Here is a 17,217-nt window from a genome sequence, read left to right as displayed (position 1 = left end):
ATGGCTTTCTGCCCCTCGCTTAGTTTTTCTGTCCCACATTCATCTTTTCCCATCATCCCTGGAAAACTTTTGTGTCCCTAGATGTAGCACAGTTCTCAAGATAAACCTACCTTGGTTTGGGGGATGGCTGTTAGAAATGTCACTTGATGATCTTCTTTGCAAAGCAGAAATAGAGACACTGACGTAGAGAACGAACCAAGGGGAAAGGGGCGGGGGGTGGGGTGGGGTGGGATGGATTGGGAGATTGGGATTGACACGTATACACTATTGATACTATGCATAAAATAGATAACTAATGAGAACTGACTGTAGAGCAGAGGAAGCTCTACTCCGTGCTCTGTGATGACCTAAATAGGAAGGAAATCCAAGGAGGAGGGGATATGTGTATGCATACAGCTGATTCACTTTGCGGTATAGTGGAAACGAACACAGCATCGTAAAGCAACTATACGCCACTAAAAATTTTAAAAATAAAATAAAAAACAGTTGATTTAACTAAAAAGAACAGGGTAAAGAGTAAAATTAAACTGTCATTCAATCCAAAGAGAGAAAGAAAAAGAAAGAAAAGAAATGTCACTAGAAGAGATCGTAGTCTTCCTGACCAGGGTCTCCGCTGAATTAAGGCAGCAGAACTAGAATCCAGCTCTTCCACCCCCATCCGGAGGTCTTGTCCCCGTGCTATGCGCCCTCCATATATTAGTTCTCCCCAGGGATCGTTAATCGCTGCCTATACCTCTTTGGGAGTTTCATCTTGGAACCGAAAGTTCGCATGGATTTAGCTGTGGGGATCGAGCTTCCGGCGGCGAGTTACATACCGCGGTCGACAGTGAACAGAAAGATGACATGCGCCCGCCTCCCCCTGCCTGCCTCACACATTTGCTCTGCGGTGCTCACAGACAGTACCAACTGTTCTTCCTCTTGACTGCCAAAATAAGTCAGCAGTTGGGAAGAAGAAAAAAAAAAACACTATGAATTATGGAAAATAACTAGGGAGAGGGAATGGCAACACAGTGAGGAGGAAAGTCACAATTCTCTGTGGCCGCCCACTCGAGCGCCTGCCTTGAATTTCAGCCAACTAAAGGAAGACTAGATGAAGAAGGACGTCTGGTCAACCAGGAGCCGCTGAACCGGCAGAGCGGTTGGGGGCTTGTCCTGTCCATCCACGTGGCTAGCCCCACTGCCATAACGCAAGATCCGGGTCTCGGTCTCTTGCAGAAGTGTGTGTTTCATTAAGAAAACAAGTGGTGGCTGAGGGGAGAGCTGAATAAGATGGGAAGTGACACAATATGTTTGGAGTAAACAGTTTCCATGTGAAAAGCTTCAGAAGCCACCTCTGGCCAACACTCTGATGGCAAGTCTGAGCTGTCAGCCTTCCCAGTATCCCGGTGATGTCTGACCCAGGCGGGGGTGGGGGTGGGGGGGTCAGCGTTTTAGTGGCCGAGCCCACGCTTGGGAGCACACGTGTGGGCCTCTCGTCTTCATGGTGTTTGTCTCAAGTGCTAAGAAGATGACTGTGGACACATCACAGGGTTTGCCCGAGCCATAGTTTTCCCTCATCTAACAGGACATCACCTCTGAGCGTCCACAGCTCTTCTGCAGTTGTTTACATCTGCTTCCCCTAAGAGACTGTGAGCATCTCCATCATGGAGGGCATTCCTCACACCTACCACAGTCCTGTGAATTCTTAGAAAATAAGCACAACACACCAGAAAACTGTGTTGAAAATGCATGGATATGGCTTATTGTTTTGGGTTTTTAAGAACTTTCTTGAAGGCAGCTCTGGTCATCGATAGCAGACCGTTTGGTCGGGCTCGCATACCACCCGAGCTTTTAGTAGAAAGCAATTTGGTAGCAGGCTGAAACTCCTTTTTTAAGATTGTAGGCAAGAATGTTCATTGTATAGCTACTGTTTAGGCAGGCATCTAGAAGATCATTGCTCAGAGATGACCATGTGGAGACTTTTCCTTTCGTGCTGCAGTTCTATCATTGCAGTTGTATAAACATTTGACTTATAATAATATATGGTGTAGTAGAAAAAAAAACCATTGGAATGAAACAGTTGTATGTGTCAGCTTTAGGTTGTTTTTGTTTTGGTCTTTTTGTTGGTTCCTTTTTCCTTTTCATAGACTCAACCTCCCTGCTTTGAGTTGAGGAAAGAAAAGGATCATAAAAGGGAAGATAAGGGTTTAGCTCTGGAATTTGGGGATTCACTCATGGGAATGGTTGTATCTTCCAATAGAGAGTCAAGGCCAGTGTTTCTCTTTTGCGCTGCAGGGTGCAACCACCACAAGTGTAGTGTGTGGGTATTTGCAAGCGTTAGTGACAATGTATACACACAGCAAACATACTTCTTAGAACCAAAGCTTTGGGATTTTGATTAAGTGTAAAAGTGTTAAAAGCATATGGAAGATGTACGGGAATCACTTTTGTTAGCTTTGCTTCTTGTAGTCCTTTCCCGGAAAAATCTCCTGCCCAATTATTTTCCCATTGTTGTTTTGGCATCTTCATGCTGTTAAATGTTTCCCTGCTGTTTGCGTTTTAGATCGGAGTTCAAAAAGTGTTTCTGAAATACTGGCACGCCAACCAGCTAAATGATTTGTGCTTGCAGCTGCAGAGGAAAATCATCACCTGCCAAAAAGGTAACAGTTACGCACTTCACAGTAACAGTTCAGTAACATTTCTGAACTTTATTCAGTTGTGAAATACAAAATCATGTAGCGAATCCCCAAGCTTAAATGTTAGGGGGACCTGCGTTACAGTGGACCCTGCCACGGCTCTGTGTCCGTCCATCCCATGCCGCAACCTTCAGGCAAATAAATAGGTTTCAGGAGTTTGGGAAGCGCTGTAGCCAAGCTTGCTGTTTCCCTGGCTCTAGATCAGAGTGTCCAGCCACGGCTCATGCTTTATTCGATGGTCATTCTATCTGCGATTCTGCACCTAATTTTCACCTGCGCCACAATTCGGAAGAGGGGATATACACACCTTTCAATTTATGCATCCCTCACCTGGAAAATATTCACGCTGTTGACCCTCCAAGAAGCGTAGGATAAGAAGTGTGTGCCTCTGAACACACAGTGGGGGAAAGAAAAATCCATGTGACACTCGGGTGCGGCTTTGGAGCCAGAATCCCAGGCACGCCGGTCAGCGTCCCGGGTGCGCCAGGGTGTGGAGGACTGCCGCAGCCCATTAGCCAACCCACCTCTTATGTGATTCTACGTATGCCTTGGAAAAATCCTTGACTTTATTTTCCTTTGTGAAGGGAGAATAATATTTGGACTGTTATCTTGGTAGCAGATAGCATCTATTTCGCGTGCACTTTGAGTGTCCATTTGGAGTTTTTTTTCCTATCAAATCCAAGTGAACGTCGAAAATAGGTACATTTTAAAAATCATAACTCTGCCTCACCTGAAGCATACATACTTAATAGATTTTTAATTTGCTTAATAATTTAATTGTATTATATAATCTCTAAAGAAAGGAAAAATGGAGAAATTAATCCACTTGATGACTTTCGGTGGAAGCAGCCTTGAGGAGCTTAGTCCTCTAATGGCTCTGAAACTATTAAAAACAAGTGCATCTCAGAGAACGCAGAAATCCGCCTTATTCTGTGCAGGCCTCTGTCCCTGCGAGCCCCTGGGGGATTCCTTCGGTCACAGCCCTGGGTGAACTCTCCGACGGGGCCCATCATTTTCTGATGAGAAAAAGTCCTGCTATGTGCCAGGCCCTCAAACAGACTGAGTTCAGAATTTAGCAAGTCCAGTCCCGGTGAAGGTCAAAAGTCAGAAACTCATTCCAAGTTAAATCGCCCCTCTCGCCTCCCAGGTGGGAGCTGGAGGTGGTTCTCACCGTTACCTACTCAGGTGCCCTCTGGGGCTGCTGCAGGGAGGGAAGAAGCCAGGGGACAGGGCAGCCCCTCAGCCTGACCCGCACCCCTGTGACCAGGCCTGGGGATCCTGTGGCCGGCAGGCAGGCAGGCAGGAGTTAATAGGTTCTGCATATGTGGGCACCTTTCAGCCCTCACCTGCGCTGCCCACCTGAGAACCGCAAAAGCTCTCCTTTGGACGTCACTTGTACCTCCCATCGACACTGCCTGCGGGGCCTGGGTGCTCTCCAAGAGGAAGTCTCTTTAAATGACTCCAGGAGGCATCTTTTTCTTGGTAAACCAGGTCTGGTGCCCGAGAAACACAGCTGGGGACCCTGACACGTGAGCCTCTCCCCGCAGAGCCGCCCCGCATTCAGCGCCTGCCAGCCTCAGCCTCCCAAGGCCACCATGTCCTCCAAACTCCAGACCACGTGGCAGGTTCTCTGGCGGGTCCCCCGAGGCCACTTTCACCAGGCTGGAGGTCAGGGGCAGTGGGGGCAGCCTCGCTCGCGTGAGGGCGGCTCTGTGCACACCCTGCTTCCCTCTGGGTTAGGGTAACCTGGCCTCCATCCGTGCAGGGAAAGGCTGGGTCACTGTCTGCTTTTGACCATCGCCTCTGGGATTCCTTTTGGTGTGGTCGGTCCCAGCATCCCTTGGGAGCTGGTTAGAAATGCAGAGTCTCAAGCTCCGCCCCGGACCTCCGGAATCAGAATCTGCATTTGCAGCCTCAGGCTGAAAGTGGGATGGGAGGGTCCCCTTTACAGGACCAGCGCTCCACCCCCTGGGCTATGGGGTCAACCGAGCATTCCATTTAATACCGCCTTAATGTACATGGAGCAGGTATCACTTCCTCCTGGAAATTTTCCTACATGTAATTAGAAAGCTGAGTACTCCGCCTTCCATCAGGGGTGCCCATTAGAAATGTCTCCTCGAGGTGGGTACAGATGTTCAGTTGCTGGGCCTACAGACCTGAAACAGAAGAAGTGAGCAAAACTCTAGTCCCTCTAATGATAAAAATTGAGAATTTTTTTTTAAAATGGCCTCAAGATAAAAGTCATAATTTCCTATTGCATAAATGAAATAATGGCTGTAAAAGCATTTTTTAAAATTACAGGCTCTTAAATGCAAAGCATTAATTATTGATTTTTATTTTTACATCTCTTGGAACTGTAGCTTCAGTCCTTTTTCCTGGTATGAAATTCACTCAAAATTTATATCCTCTGGAGTCATTTCCAGTTTTTCAAGAGGTCTCATTTTTTCTTTGTAAATATTGGGTGGAAGAAAGCTGTGACTTTCAGTCTCAAATTTAATCATTGCAATGTTAAATTATTCCCAACAGAAGTTTCCCTCTGACTGTATACCTTCATTTTATCTTGCGTGAAACTGTCAGGAAAAAAAGACAAGGATCAGTTATCTATTTGTGGCAAGTTTATTTGTATTAGCTGCCTGTTAGTAAAGATACCATGTTTTAGCAACTAGCATAACACTTTTTAAAAATTTTTCAAAGAACGCTAGCATGAAGTGTGAGAAAATGGGGCCCGGACGTGGGGCAGCGGATTCCCGGGTGAACGTGAATCCCCGTGTTGTAGTTCGAGGTCAGACGTCTGGCTTGTCCCTGCTAATCTTCCCGTTATTCCGAGAGATTAAGCATCTTTATTGTGCCCTCCCCTTCACCTTCCAAAAGTCAATGTCTCCGTTTTTCTTAATGTGACAAGAATGAGTGAATGAACAGACCAGCATGAGGTCTTCTGCTTCTCTCTCGCTATGCCTGTCACATGGCTAATATTTCTGCATTTTACCCCTCATTTTATATTCCTGGGCGTCTGATTGTACCTTTTGCTCTTTAATTTTTTTCTCTTTTAGATTAGCTCAGCGTGACTGTTTTTACAGTGAATTTAATACAGCTGCATTCCAAAGTAACGAAACCCTTAGTATTGCCATCTGAAAGAAAGCCTTGAGCATTTTAGACGTCTGCATGTTCTTTGCCTCTGAAGCCATAAGTGTGGAAAGTTGTGTTCACCTTTCCACGTTTGAATCGAGGAAAGGCATCTAAGTGAATATCCTAGACATATATAGATACCCACACATTTATTCTCCTGTAGCCAGGGAATTGTTTTTATTTTAATTACCTATCTATTTCACACATATTAGCGTATATGTGTCAACCCCAATCTCCCAGTTCATCCCACCACCATCCCCCCTGCTGCCCCCCTTGGTGTCCATACATTTGTCCTCTACATCTGTGTCTCTATTTCTGCCTTGCAAACTGGTTCATCTGTACCTTTTTTCTAGATTCCACATATAAGCGATATCATACGATATTTGTTTTTCTGTTTCTGACTTACGTCGCTCTGTATGATGGTCTCTAGGTCCATCCATGTCTCTACAAATGACCCAACTTCGTTCCTTTTTATGGCTGAGTGATATTCCATTGTATGTATGTACCACACCTTCAGGGAATGTTTTAAAGCACCTAATGTTTTACAGGATGACCATCCCCCCACCCCCCACAGAGGAGAATAAAGTGTCTTTGTTACCCACATTGGTTTTTTTCCCTACAATTATAGCTCTTCCTATAATCCAAACAACTCCTTCTAATCATAGAAACTTAGAATGAGAAGGGACGCATCCTTGCATCAGATCGGAATCGCTCCCCTCACCTGTGAGAGCATCCCCGAGCGCAGGCCATCCTGTGTCTTGAACTTGCCCAGGGACTGGGAGCTGACTCTTTTCCACGAGCCGCCTGGTCCATTTACAACCTGTGCTCCTTGTTAGAAAGTTCTGCCTCATATGGATCCCAAATGTGCTTCCCTATACCTTCCCTGTTGTGAACTGCTCTCTGGAGAGCTACAGAGCACATCTACAGGGCCAGGCGATAGAGTTTGGCCTCATAAGGGCAGAGATTTGCATCCTGGCTCTGCCATCGGTTGGTTGTGTTTACCTGGAGGAATTTTCTCAGCCTCACGAAGCTTCTCTTTCTTTGGGTACAAAATGGAGAGTCTGGTGCACGAAGGATCGCTGAGTCTGGGCACTAAAAGATGGGCGAGAGCCTGCCGCACATGGCCCTGCTTTTAAACAGTGGGCCTGACTTTTATTTGCAAGTCTTACACTTGTTACAGACACGTTAGTGATTTCAACGTGTGTTCATCCACCTGTTTCCCCCAATTCTTACACGTTTTTCTAGCCCTGCTTCCCTAGAAAGCAGAAGGATGCCCCATATTTCTACACAGTCTCTTCCCAGAGCCTTAAATGCAGTGTTAGTTTTTCTAGGCGTTAAATCACAGTCCCGTTAACAACATGTGCGTGGTTTTCAGAGACTACATCCGTGAGCCTCAGACGTTTCTGCTATCATCTGAAATAAAATAATGCGATGGATGCATCCCCAAAATGGTCAGATTCAGGCCACACCCAGGATTCTCTGGGGTTTGGACTTAGTTCTTTCCTCAGTGTCCAGCCTGTGTTACCACAAGAAAGGTGAAAATTTTATTAGAATATTAACTGCACAATCTCATTCAGGGTGAGGATTTTTGCCTCTACTGTTGTCATTACTGAATGTAGATATCTTTTTTAATACAAGATTAGATGCTTTAGTGAAGTCCTAGACTGGCTTAAGTATATTTTATTTTAGAGCTGCTCCAACATAATGTGTTTGTGACTTGTTGATGCACCTCTGGGATTTTGGCTTTTGCTCTTCTCATGACCCATCATTGTGTTCTTTTCCTGAAGTTATCAGAGGATTTTTAGCACGCCAGCACTTGCATCAGAAAAGGAGCATCAGGCAGCAGGAGGTCACGTCCATCAACAGCTTCCTGCAGATTACAGAGGACCTGGGGCTTAAGACCTATGATGCCCTGGTCGTTCAGAACGCCTCGGACATTGCCCGCGAGAATGACCGGCTCCGGAACGAAGTGAACGCTACCTTCCACAGAGAGAAGTTGGAGGCCAGGAACAAGCAAGAGGAAGGAACCAAAAGGTAAAGACAGACCGTGTGCAACTTCAGGGACCTACCTGATGGATCCTGGGCCATCCAGAAAACACCGATAGCCCTTAACACAAAGTTCCATCACATATGACTGCAGGGAGAGGAACAGGCACGTACGCACGCACGGTGCGATACGTGAAACCTCCTGACATCTGAAAGGATTCTTTTCTTGGGCTCTCCTTCCATGAAATAGATGCTCTCTGTGTTAGTTTCGGTCCCATGAAATAGTTGCTTCACCTACCATGCTTGCATCACTGAGCATCTCAGGCATAAAATTTTAAGGCATCTAATCTTTCCGTCTTAGCAAAGCTATGTGGCCGGGTTCTCTACATCTTTATGCAAGTGTCATGTATATAAATAAGGCTGATGCATAGAAACTTCTGAAAATCTGACCCCCCAAATGGAGAAGATGCTCTAAAAACACAAAAGCAGTGGAATCAATCAATGGTTGCCTGTTTTATATTTCCCTTAGGAAACTGTCATATCTTCTTTGCCAATAAGGAAAACTCTGGGGAAAGGTTTTTATTTTAAAGATCACGGTGGATGCCGAGCTCGAAATAGACATGTGAAGAAAACTAGGTCCTTCTCCACTTTGCCACTCGTCTCTCTGTGACAGACAAGGACACCCGTGATTTACAACCCTCCCTGGGTCCTTTCCATCCTAATTTGCTGTCACTGAGATGTTTGTTTTTCCATAGGAACTTAGTAATATCTGGTTGTTTCTCACTGAAAATGACGCCCCTTCGCCTTGACTGCGATATCAAAAGATTTTTTTATTAAAGTGGAAGTGGTGGTGTGTCTCTCACTAATTAGCTTCAAATATCTCAGTGGTTAAATACTGAAAAAATTCCCTTTGTACGGAAAACTGTAATTAAACATTACAGGGAAAACAAATTATCCGCTGAGTGCCATGCTTTCATCTTCAGCTAGTTCATTTCCTACATGGGCATCTGGCTCTGCCTGGCAGTAGATCCCAGCCCTGTTGGTTCTCTGCCACACAAAGATATAATTATAAACACAAATGCTCGGAGACTCCTTGTAGAATGAACGCATTGGCATCTCTCTAGCACATGATTACATTGACATGTGAAGCCGGAAGGAATTTTTTTAAACCAGATAACTATTAGTTTTATATGACTTCCAGAGTAATATTTATTATTTTCTCTGCTGGAGCTAAACAGCCACCCCAATTTCTCAATTTCATTACGTATTCATTTGCCTGATGCAAAATTAAGTGAAGAAGTATTTGTCTATTTATTTATTGAATACCAGCAGTTCACTTGGCATTGGGCAACCAGATGGAATAACAGAAGAAAAATAACAGTTCTGCACATAATTAAGTAATTGCTAATGGAATTTGAATGGCAAGGGAAGGAGAGAGAGAGAGAGACAGGGAAAATGAAAATCTTTGATCGTTTTTGGTGCAGCATATACGCTTTTGCAAGGATGAACAGCGATGAACTCCCAGCATTTGGTGTGTCAGTAACTCTCTATTAAGATGGATTTCCCAGAAATTATCATTCAGATTGAAACTCTGGGCTTTTGATTTGCTTAATAATCAGAGTGTGAAAACTTCACTCAGCGAATGCCTGATAGCAAATGTGGCACTCCTTAAGACGTCTTGGGTTTGGGTGAGATCTTTTCTGAAGTAATGATGAGTCTTGAACGTGCTTATTCATCATGAAGCAGGGCGGAAGGATGGAGTGGCTTCCTCTGGATACACCAGGTACCAGAGGGCAGCAGGCATCCTCCAGCCTCGGCAGGAAGGCTGTTTACCAAAAAGCCGTGACGCTGTCTGCTTGACCCGGTTCATAGTAGCCATCTGAGTAATGCATCTGGATCTCTCTGGTGGGGATGTTTGCGTTTGTTTCCCTGCCCAGAGCTGAAGACAGGTGTGGACCCCGGCACCTCCACTGCAGCTCCGTCCCAGTCCCCATGGCGGTGGACGGCCTGGTCCAGGCCCTGGCTGGCCCGTCCGCCCGGTCTCCTTCTCTGCACTCGGTGTTCAGCCTGGATGACAGCAGTGGCCTCCCGTCACCAAGGAAACAGCCTCCGCCCAAGCCAAAGAGGGACCCCGCCACGCGGCTGAGCGCCTCCTATGAGGCTGTGAGCGCCTGCCTGTGGGCTGCTGCCAAGGACTCCTCGCATGAAGGTTAGTCTCAGGGAGGGAGGACTCCACCCCGTTGGGTTATGGATGCTTGACTTCCGGTCTCTGAGTGCCCAGCGGCAGTACTGTTGCCCTAATATATTTTTAATAGAATTAAATCCATTGTCGGCTTGCCAGGGGCCCTTTAATCATTAAATATAAATAATATTAATTCAAATCTCTAAGCCTCTTAGGGAAAAGCTACTTATACATCATTTCCTTAACTCCTCTCCCGACTTCCACCGTGGGTGAGCAGCCTCAAACCAGAACAGTTCAGAAAGTCGGTCGCTGGTCCATGTAAACCTCTGCGAATTAAAAAGCTGAAAAGATTCATCTGGCTCCCCTGTTATCACAACCTAATTAAAAATTAAGCCTGCGTTATCACCACGCAGTAAGTGAAACGACTCACGCAGCGGGGAGTCATGACCCGGTGAAATTCAGTGAGTGAAACTTAAGGGGCTAGACAAGGAGCGTGTCCGCATCGGCGGTCTAGGTGTACTTGGGCAAAACCACAGTTTTTGCTCCATTAAATCTCTCATAGGTTAGTCCGTGTGCTAGCATTGCTTAGTTATTGAATATTAATTTTTAGAATTGTGAAAAGCAGAGGAAGTCCTTCTCTGCAGAACATTTACGAACTTCCCAGAATGCAGTCCTGACCCTTGGAGCGTGAGGCCCAGGAGGATACACAGTCAATAAAACAAAGTTACCTTCTCTCCTGGGGTTTGCCTTCTAGTGGGGAAGACAGACGGTAAACACAATAAATGAGGAAATACACAGCGTGTTTTAGAAGATCCCGGCTGTGGAGGCAAACGGAGTACGAGGTGGTGACTCCTGGTGGGGGATTCTAAATGAGGTGGCTGCATGGGTTTCGCTAGAAAATATTACGTGAACACAGGAGGGAGCATGCTTTCTTTGGTAAACAAAGGTGCCCAAAATGCAAAGGCACAGCAAAGCCGTAAGTTCATCTTTGGGAAGAGACGGCTGACACCAGGAAGACGGGGGCAGACCAGGGGGCAGACCAGGGACCAGAGGCGTGCAGCAAAGCGTCGACCCTAGGCATCTTCACTGGTTGCTTTAGAGGAATAGAGCTTCAGGAGAATTTTTTTAAAAATTGCTGTTGTCACGTATGTGTCATGTTACAGTAATGCTCGGATGGAGATGTAAGAGAAATTCATTATTTGGGGGTAAAGAGGACGAGTGCGTGTTTTTCACAGCATGGTAATAAGGAGAATAACAAAATCATTAGAGAGACCATCTGGAGGTGAGTCTTCAGGTGGATGTAGATGTGAGGAATGAAAGAAACAAGCTGTTCTTCCCAGTGTATGACACAAACTAGAAGACGCTTATGCCAGTCTGTGCAAGTCATAAATAACTCTCCCTGAGAAAGTAGCCTAGATCCCATTCAAACCGTTAACACTTGTAGATTTCTGTAGTGGATTTATGGTACGGATCTCTGTGTTGAAATAAGAAGATTTGGGGGGAGGAGACTATTGGGAAAGGTAGAATACCATCTAAAAGGCTAAGCCTAATGAGATTTGAACAAAGACTCAGCCTCAGACGTTGAAAAAACCAATACGAAACAAGATGGAAACTTGCGATGCATGTAGGATGGAGCCCGTCCAAATGTGAACATCACAAACTCTATAAATTTGATAAGCGGGCCTCAAAATAGCCCGTGGAGCCTAAAAATGCTTTCTGTTCATGTGCATGTGACGTCTACCTGCCCTGGAGTTGAGATTTTGGAGGAGTCGGGTGCCAGCTCATCACAGAGCTGAGAAAGGAGATGAAATGTTGAGGACAGAGTTGCGTTTCCCTCACATGGGCAGCAACAAAAAAATGTCAATTAAAAAAATTACTCAAGAACCACAGGAGATAAAAATATACATGAAAGCAAATGACAGAAAAAAAGAAAGATTAATGAAGAGGAAGCAAGAAAGACCCCAGGTGTAAACCTCTGAGATTCCCACTACTGCGAGGAGTCACAGGCCTCTTAAAATACCTGTTTAAAATACATGATGTGATCTCATTAGACTTGCAAGACTTTTATATAAATTATAGGTTCTTGAAAGCTAATTTCAGCTCACACGGGGCTCTCAGATGCTTTCGGTGTCTCCCCACTGAGGCCGCCCCAGGGGAACCTTGTGACAGGGCCAGTCAATAAATCTGTTTCTTCTTAACTATCCACATTATCCGTTCTTTCTTACAACACCTGACTCTTAATCCTGATGGCTTGACAGCCGCCAGCGCAGCTCCTATAGCTGAAGGTGAATGCCTGCGTTCAGGAATGGGCTCTAAATGCATCGTTAAGGATGAGGAAATGAACCTGACTGATTGGATGGAGCAGATGTGCTGGCTGGTTTCTATAGCTGTAGGTGAAAGGCTTAGTCATTCAGATCAGCAGTGCCCTGGATTTCTAATAAAGTGTCCATCAGCAGTGGCTCTGGTCCCCTTTACGCCATCCTCACAGGAGCTGAAGGTGTCCAAAAAGTAGCCACTAACCACTTGTGGCTATCTCAGTTTAAAATAATCACAGTTAAATAAAGTTTAAAATTCAGTTCCTCAGTCATTAGTTCCAAGTACTCAACAGCTGCAGGTGTGGAATTTCCTGTCATCACGGAAAATTCGATCAGACAGCACTGATTTTTTTTTTAATTGGAGTATACTTGATTTACAATGTTGTGTTAGTTTCAGGTGTACAGCAAAGTGAATCTGTTATACATATACATACATCCACTCTTTTGGATTCTTTTCCCATATCGGCCATTACAGAGTATTAAGTAGGGTTCCCTGTGCTCTACAGTAGGTCCTTATTAGTTATCTATTTTATATATAGTCGTGTGTATATGTCCATCTCAATCTCCCACTTTATGACCCCCTTATCCCCTGGAAACCATAAGTTTGTTTCCTATGTCTGTACCTCTGTTTCTGTTTTGTAGGTAAGTTCATTTATACCCTTTTATTAGGTTCCACATATAAGCAATATCGTATATTTGTCTTTCTCTGTCTGACTTAATTCACTCAGTATGATAATCTGTAGGTCCATCCATGTTGCTGCAAATGGCATTATAGACAGCACTGATTTTATTTTATTTTTTAAAAAAATATTTATTTATTTATTTACTGTGTTGGGTCTTCATTGCTACACATGGGCTTTCTCTAGTTGTGGTGAGTGGGGACTGCTCTTCATTGTGGTGCGTGGGCTTCTCATTGCAGTGGCTTCTCTTGTTGCAGAGCACGGGGCTTCAGTAGTTGCAGCACATGGGCTCAATAGTTGTGGCTCACGGGTTCTAGAGCACAGGCTCAGTGGTTGTGGTGTATGGGCTTAGTTGACCCACAGCATGTGGGATCTTCCCGGACCAGGGACTGAACCCTTGTCCCCTGCGTTGACAGGTGGATTCTTAACCACTGCGCCACCAGGGAAGCCCCCTAGACAGCACTGATTTTAAATTCATGTTTTCACTATGGGAGCAATACTGAGTTTTTTGCACCTGGTAATATGTCACACAATCTTCCGTCTTCTGCATAAGATGGGAAGGAAATCTGATCACTGCTTGAAATGCTCTGTGAGCACTGTTCATAAGAACAAGACCACAGATCAAGTTCAAGGTCTTTTCTTTTACAAATAAAGCTGCTAATCAATTCAGAAGGTTATAGAGTGAAAAGAGATAGGATTGGAGAATGCAGATCAGGAATCTTAGAAAGTAATATTCCATTGTATATATGTACCACATCTTCTTTACATACATACGATGGAACATTACTCAGCCATAAAAAGGGACGAAATTGGGACATTTGTAGAGACATGGATGGACCTAGAGACTGTCATCCTGAGTGAAGTGAGTCAGAAAGAGAAAAACAAATATATAGTGATGCATATATGTGGAATCTAGAAAAGTGGTACAGATCAACCAGAAATAGAGACACAGGTGTAGAGAACAAACATATGGACACCAAGGCAGGGGGAAAGCAGGGAGAGTTGGGGTGGGATGAATTGGGAGATTGGGATTGCCATGTATACATTACTAATAAGGAAAAAAGTATCAAATTGTACACTTTAAATGCATGCAGTTTATTGTATGTCAATTATATCTCAATAAACATTCTTTAAAAAAATTTTAAAAAATACTAGGATGAGTTAAAAAAAAATCTTAGAGAAACCAACAGTTAGGTCACATTAAAGTCGATACCTTTATGTCCAGTCCTGTTCTTATTAACACATGCCTGTCCTAGAGGTTTTCATCCAATAAACACAGTCTTTGTGAAGAGAGGCCTGCCAAAGGGCTTTTTTTTTTTTTTTTTTTTTAAACTACCTTTGTGCCTGAAAAGCTGGAAACAATTTTATGGGCCAGTAAATTTTAACACTTGTTTGCAAACTATTAACAAGCGAGAGCCAACTATTTGAAAGTATGATTTTTAAAAGTCTACGATTGCTCTTTGCAAGCAGAGACTAGGAAAGGAAGAACAGGGCCGTGACTTCACTTTTTCTTTGTTGGAAGGTCCCAGCTGAGAGCTTTTCCAAAGAATTGTTTCTAAAGCCAGTGTGCTGGCTTTCTCCCCAGCTCGGTGACAACTGCATGGTGAAATAGCACAGGACAGGTTTTTGGGGGGCAGCTTTAGGTCCCATCATTTAAGCTTCGTGATGTGAGATCCACACTCAGGCTCCATCAGACTCCAGCCTCCCGCCCCTCTAGAAATGACACCTTAGGAATCCATATTTCTTGTAATTGCTGTATGACTTCCTTTTCAACAAAACAGTTGATACAGATGGGTACAAGAACGATTCAGCTATGTGGTTTACGTTGGAAATAGCGTTACATTTCTTTCCCTTTTTTACTGTCTTGTTTGTGCATTTATTCTAGAATAGCACTTGGCACCCAGTAGGCACTCAATAGATACTTAACGAACAAATAAATCAATATGATAGAAATATATTTCTTTGTGCTGCTTTCGTGGAAGCAGAATTAGCTTCTTATCAATAAATCAAAACAAGCACAAGTTGGTGAGTTCAGCACGTACTGTGGAGCTGTGTCAGACTGGGTTTGTCTGCACTATTTTTAGCAGAAGCCCCTTTATAATATTTTTTTCTACTACCTGAAATTTGATGAAAATTAGGTCCTCCGTGAACGCTGCCCTGGGACGTTGTGTGTGACGGGGCGTAAGAGGAGGGCATCACTGTGTGTTTCACAGCTCACGGCTCATTTGTCCATCGGCACATATTACTCCAGTGAATTCCATGAGCCCGGCCCCTCCCCGAGGGCCTCGGAGACCAGTGGGCCAGAAAAGTGGGCAAACGAGTTTTAAAAGAGGCAGAGTGTCAGCAAAGAGAAGAGGGTGCCGAGGAGCACAGAGCACGTGGACCCAACCCTCGCGGGGACCCGAGGAGGGGTCGGGAAAGACGTTGGGAGGCCTTACGCACGTGGAGGGCAGTCAGCGGGGAAGGATGGGGAGAGCAGAGGTGACAGACTCCTCCCTTCAAAAACAGGAGCTAGCAAGGCGGCAGTACCCGGTAGCTCAGGAGAAGCCCTTCTTGTCCAGTTTGTAGGCTGGCTGTGAGACGATACTGGCCTCACGCAAGGAGCAGCAGGTCCGCCAGCCAGGGAGCTGGCTTTACCCTGGCATCCTTCATGTCCTAGGTCCTGAGCAAGGCACTGAGTCTGCTCTGAAACTGGGCAAAATCACACTAGAAGAACTGGAAAACAGAGGAAAATACAAACACAGATACACATAGTTTCTTGGTGAACAATCTTCTCATTCCCTTTTTTCTCATAGATCTAATACGTAGGCATCTTATTCTCAGAACGGGGCCAGATAACTTGTGTCTTGGTGCAAAGCCACCAACATGCCTTAGCAAAAAATCCAAAGGGACAGTATTTTGTACAAGAAAAATTTTACTTCCTAATAGAATCTAAAAATGACACAAGTCACTAGATCCTTGCGTGGCAACTCAGAGGAGAGTCAAGTTGAAGAAAAAATGAGAGGCCTTGAGACTGTGAGATTTATCCCTTAAGTTACCGTTAGGACACTAAGACTTGCCCTCAAGGTGACCTGTAACCATGAAATGTCTATCTGATCCCATCTCACTGACATTATTGACTAGTCGCAAATGCTTTACCCATAAATCCTAGGACTAAAAAAAACTGTTTAAAAAACTCTTAGTATAAATTCACTTTTAACAGCCCTTAAGTCCATATGTGCAAATGAACAATTAGCAAGGCCTTGCACAGAAACACACACACACACACATACACACGCAAAAGAATAGCCAGAAAACCAAATTAGACTCTAATTCTCTACCCGTGGTGTTCTAATTTTAGTTTATCAAGAGTGAAGCTTTCCGTTCCCACCCAGATATTCTAATTCGGTAGTTACAGAGCAGGAGAGGAACTGTGCTGTTTACACCCTCAGTAGAGCACCCCAGGTGATGAACCGCACACCACGCTGTACGGAACTCTGTTCTGTGACTCATGATTCATTTCTGGCTCTGTAGGAATAATATGATGATGGTGACAGCTGACACTTCAAAGTGTTTATCATGTGACCAGCCTTATGCTAAGCAGCTTCAATCTTTAGAGCTACCTGATGGAGTGAGGCTGTCATCGTGACCCCTCCGTAGACGAGGATGTTGAGTCAGGGAGCAGTGGTGTACCCTGCCCCATGTCACACGCCCAAGCAGTCAGATTCCAGAGGCCAGTCTCTCAGCTGCCTCCTGACAGCACACGCTACTGTTACTGATCATCATTTAATACAAAAAAGCCTCCCTCTGCATCTAAAGCAAACTTTGAGGGAATATCATATCAGCTATCTCTTGCTGCTTTCCAACTCCTCCAAAACTTGGATGTTTAAATAAAATATCATCATTTTACTACTATTTCAGGTTCTGGGTGTCAGCTAGGCCTGTCTGAGTGGCTGTCACTCAAGGTCCTCCATGAAGCTGCAGGTGGTGGCTGGGGTCACCTGAAAGCTGGTCACTTACATGCCGATGCCCACAGATGTCTAAGGACTGGGACTGCTTGGCCATCTCCGTGTCTAGGTGGTCTCTCCACCTGGCTTGTGCGACCTGGCAGCTTCAGGGTAGCTGGGCTTCTTCCATGGACAATGAATGTGATGCAGGCACACGCCCCAGGGAAGAGAACGCCAGGTGGTCACTCTGTTACCTTTGATGAGCCAGCCTTGAAGTGAATGCAGCATCACTTCCATCACTGCTGTCCACCAGGCACATCCAGATTC

General features: G+C 44.9%; 1 protein-coding gene across 1 annotated transcript in view; it reads left to right on the top strand.

Annotated features, from left to right (window-relative positions):
* Positions 1–17,217, top strand: part of MYO16 (myosin XVI) — a 419,267-nt gene that overhangs the window by 340,843 nt on the left and 61,207 nt on the right. The window contains exons 28-30 of the mRNA XM_057707440.1: positions 2,543–2,639; positions 7,589–7,835; positions 9,725–9,996. Of these exons, the coding sequence (XP_057563423.1) occupies positions 2,543–2,639; positions 7,589–7,835; positions 9,725–9,996 (616 nt within the window). The remainder of the gene's footprint in view (positions 1–2,542; positions 2,640–7,588; positions 7,836–9,724; positions 9,997–17,217) is intronic.

This window comes from Hippopotamus amphibius, chromosome 14, assembly GCF_030028045.1.
Source record: "Hippopotamus amphibius kiboko isolate mHipAmp2 chromosome 14, mHipAmp2.hap2, whole genome shotgun sequence".
Classification (NCBI taxonomy): Eukaryota; Metazoa; Chordata; class Mammalia; order Artiodactyla; family Hippopotamidae; genus Hippopotamus; species Hippopotamus amphibius.
The sequence above is the reverse complement of the archived record's forward strand: the minus strand, read 5'-3'. Positions and strand labels throughout refer to the sequence as shown.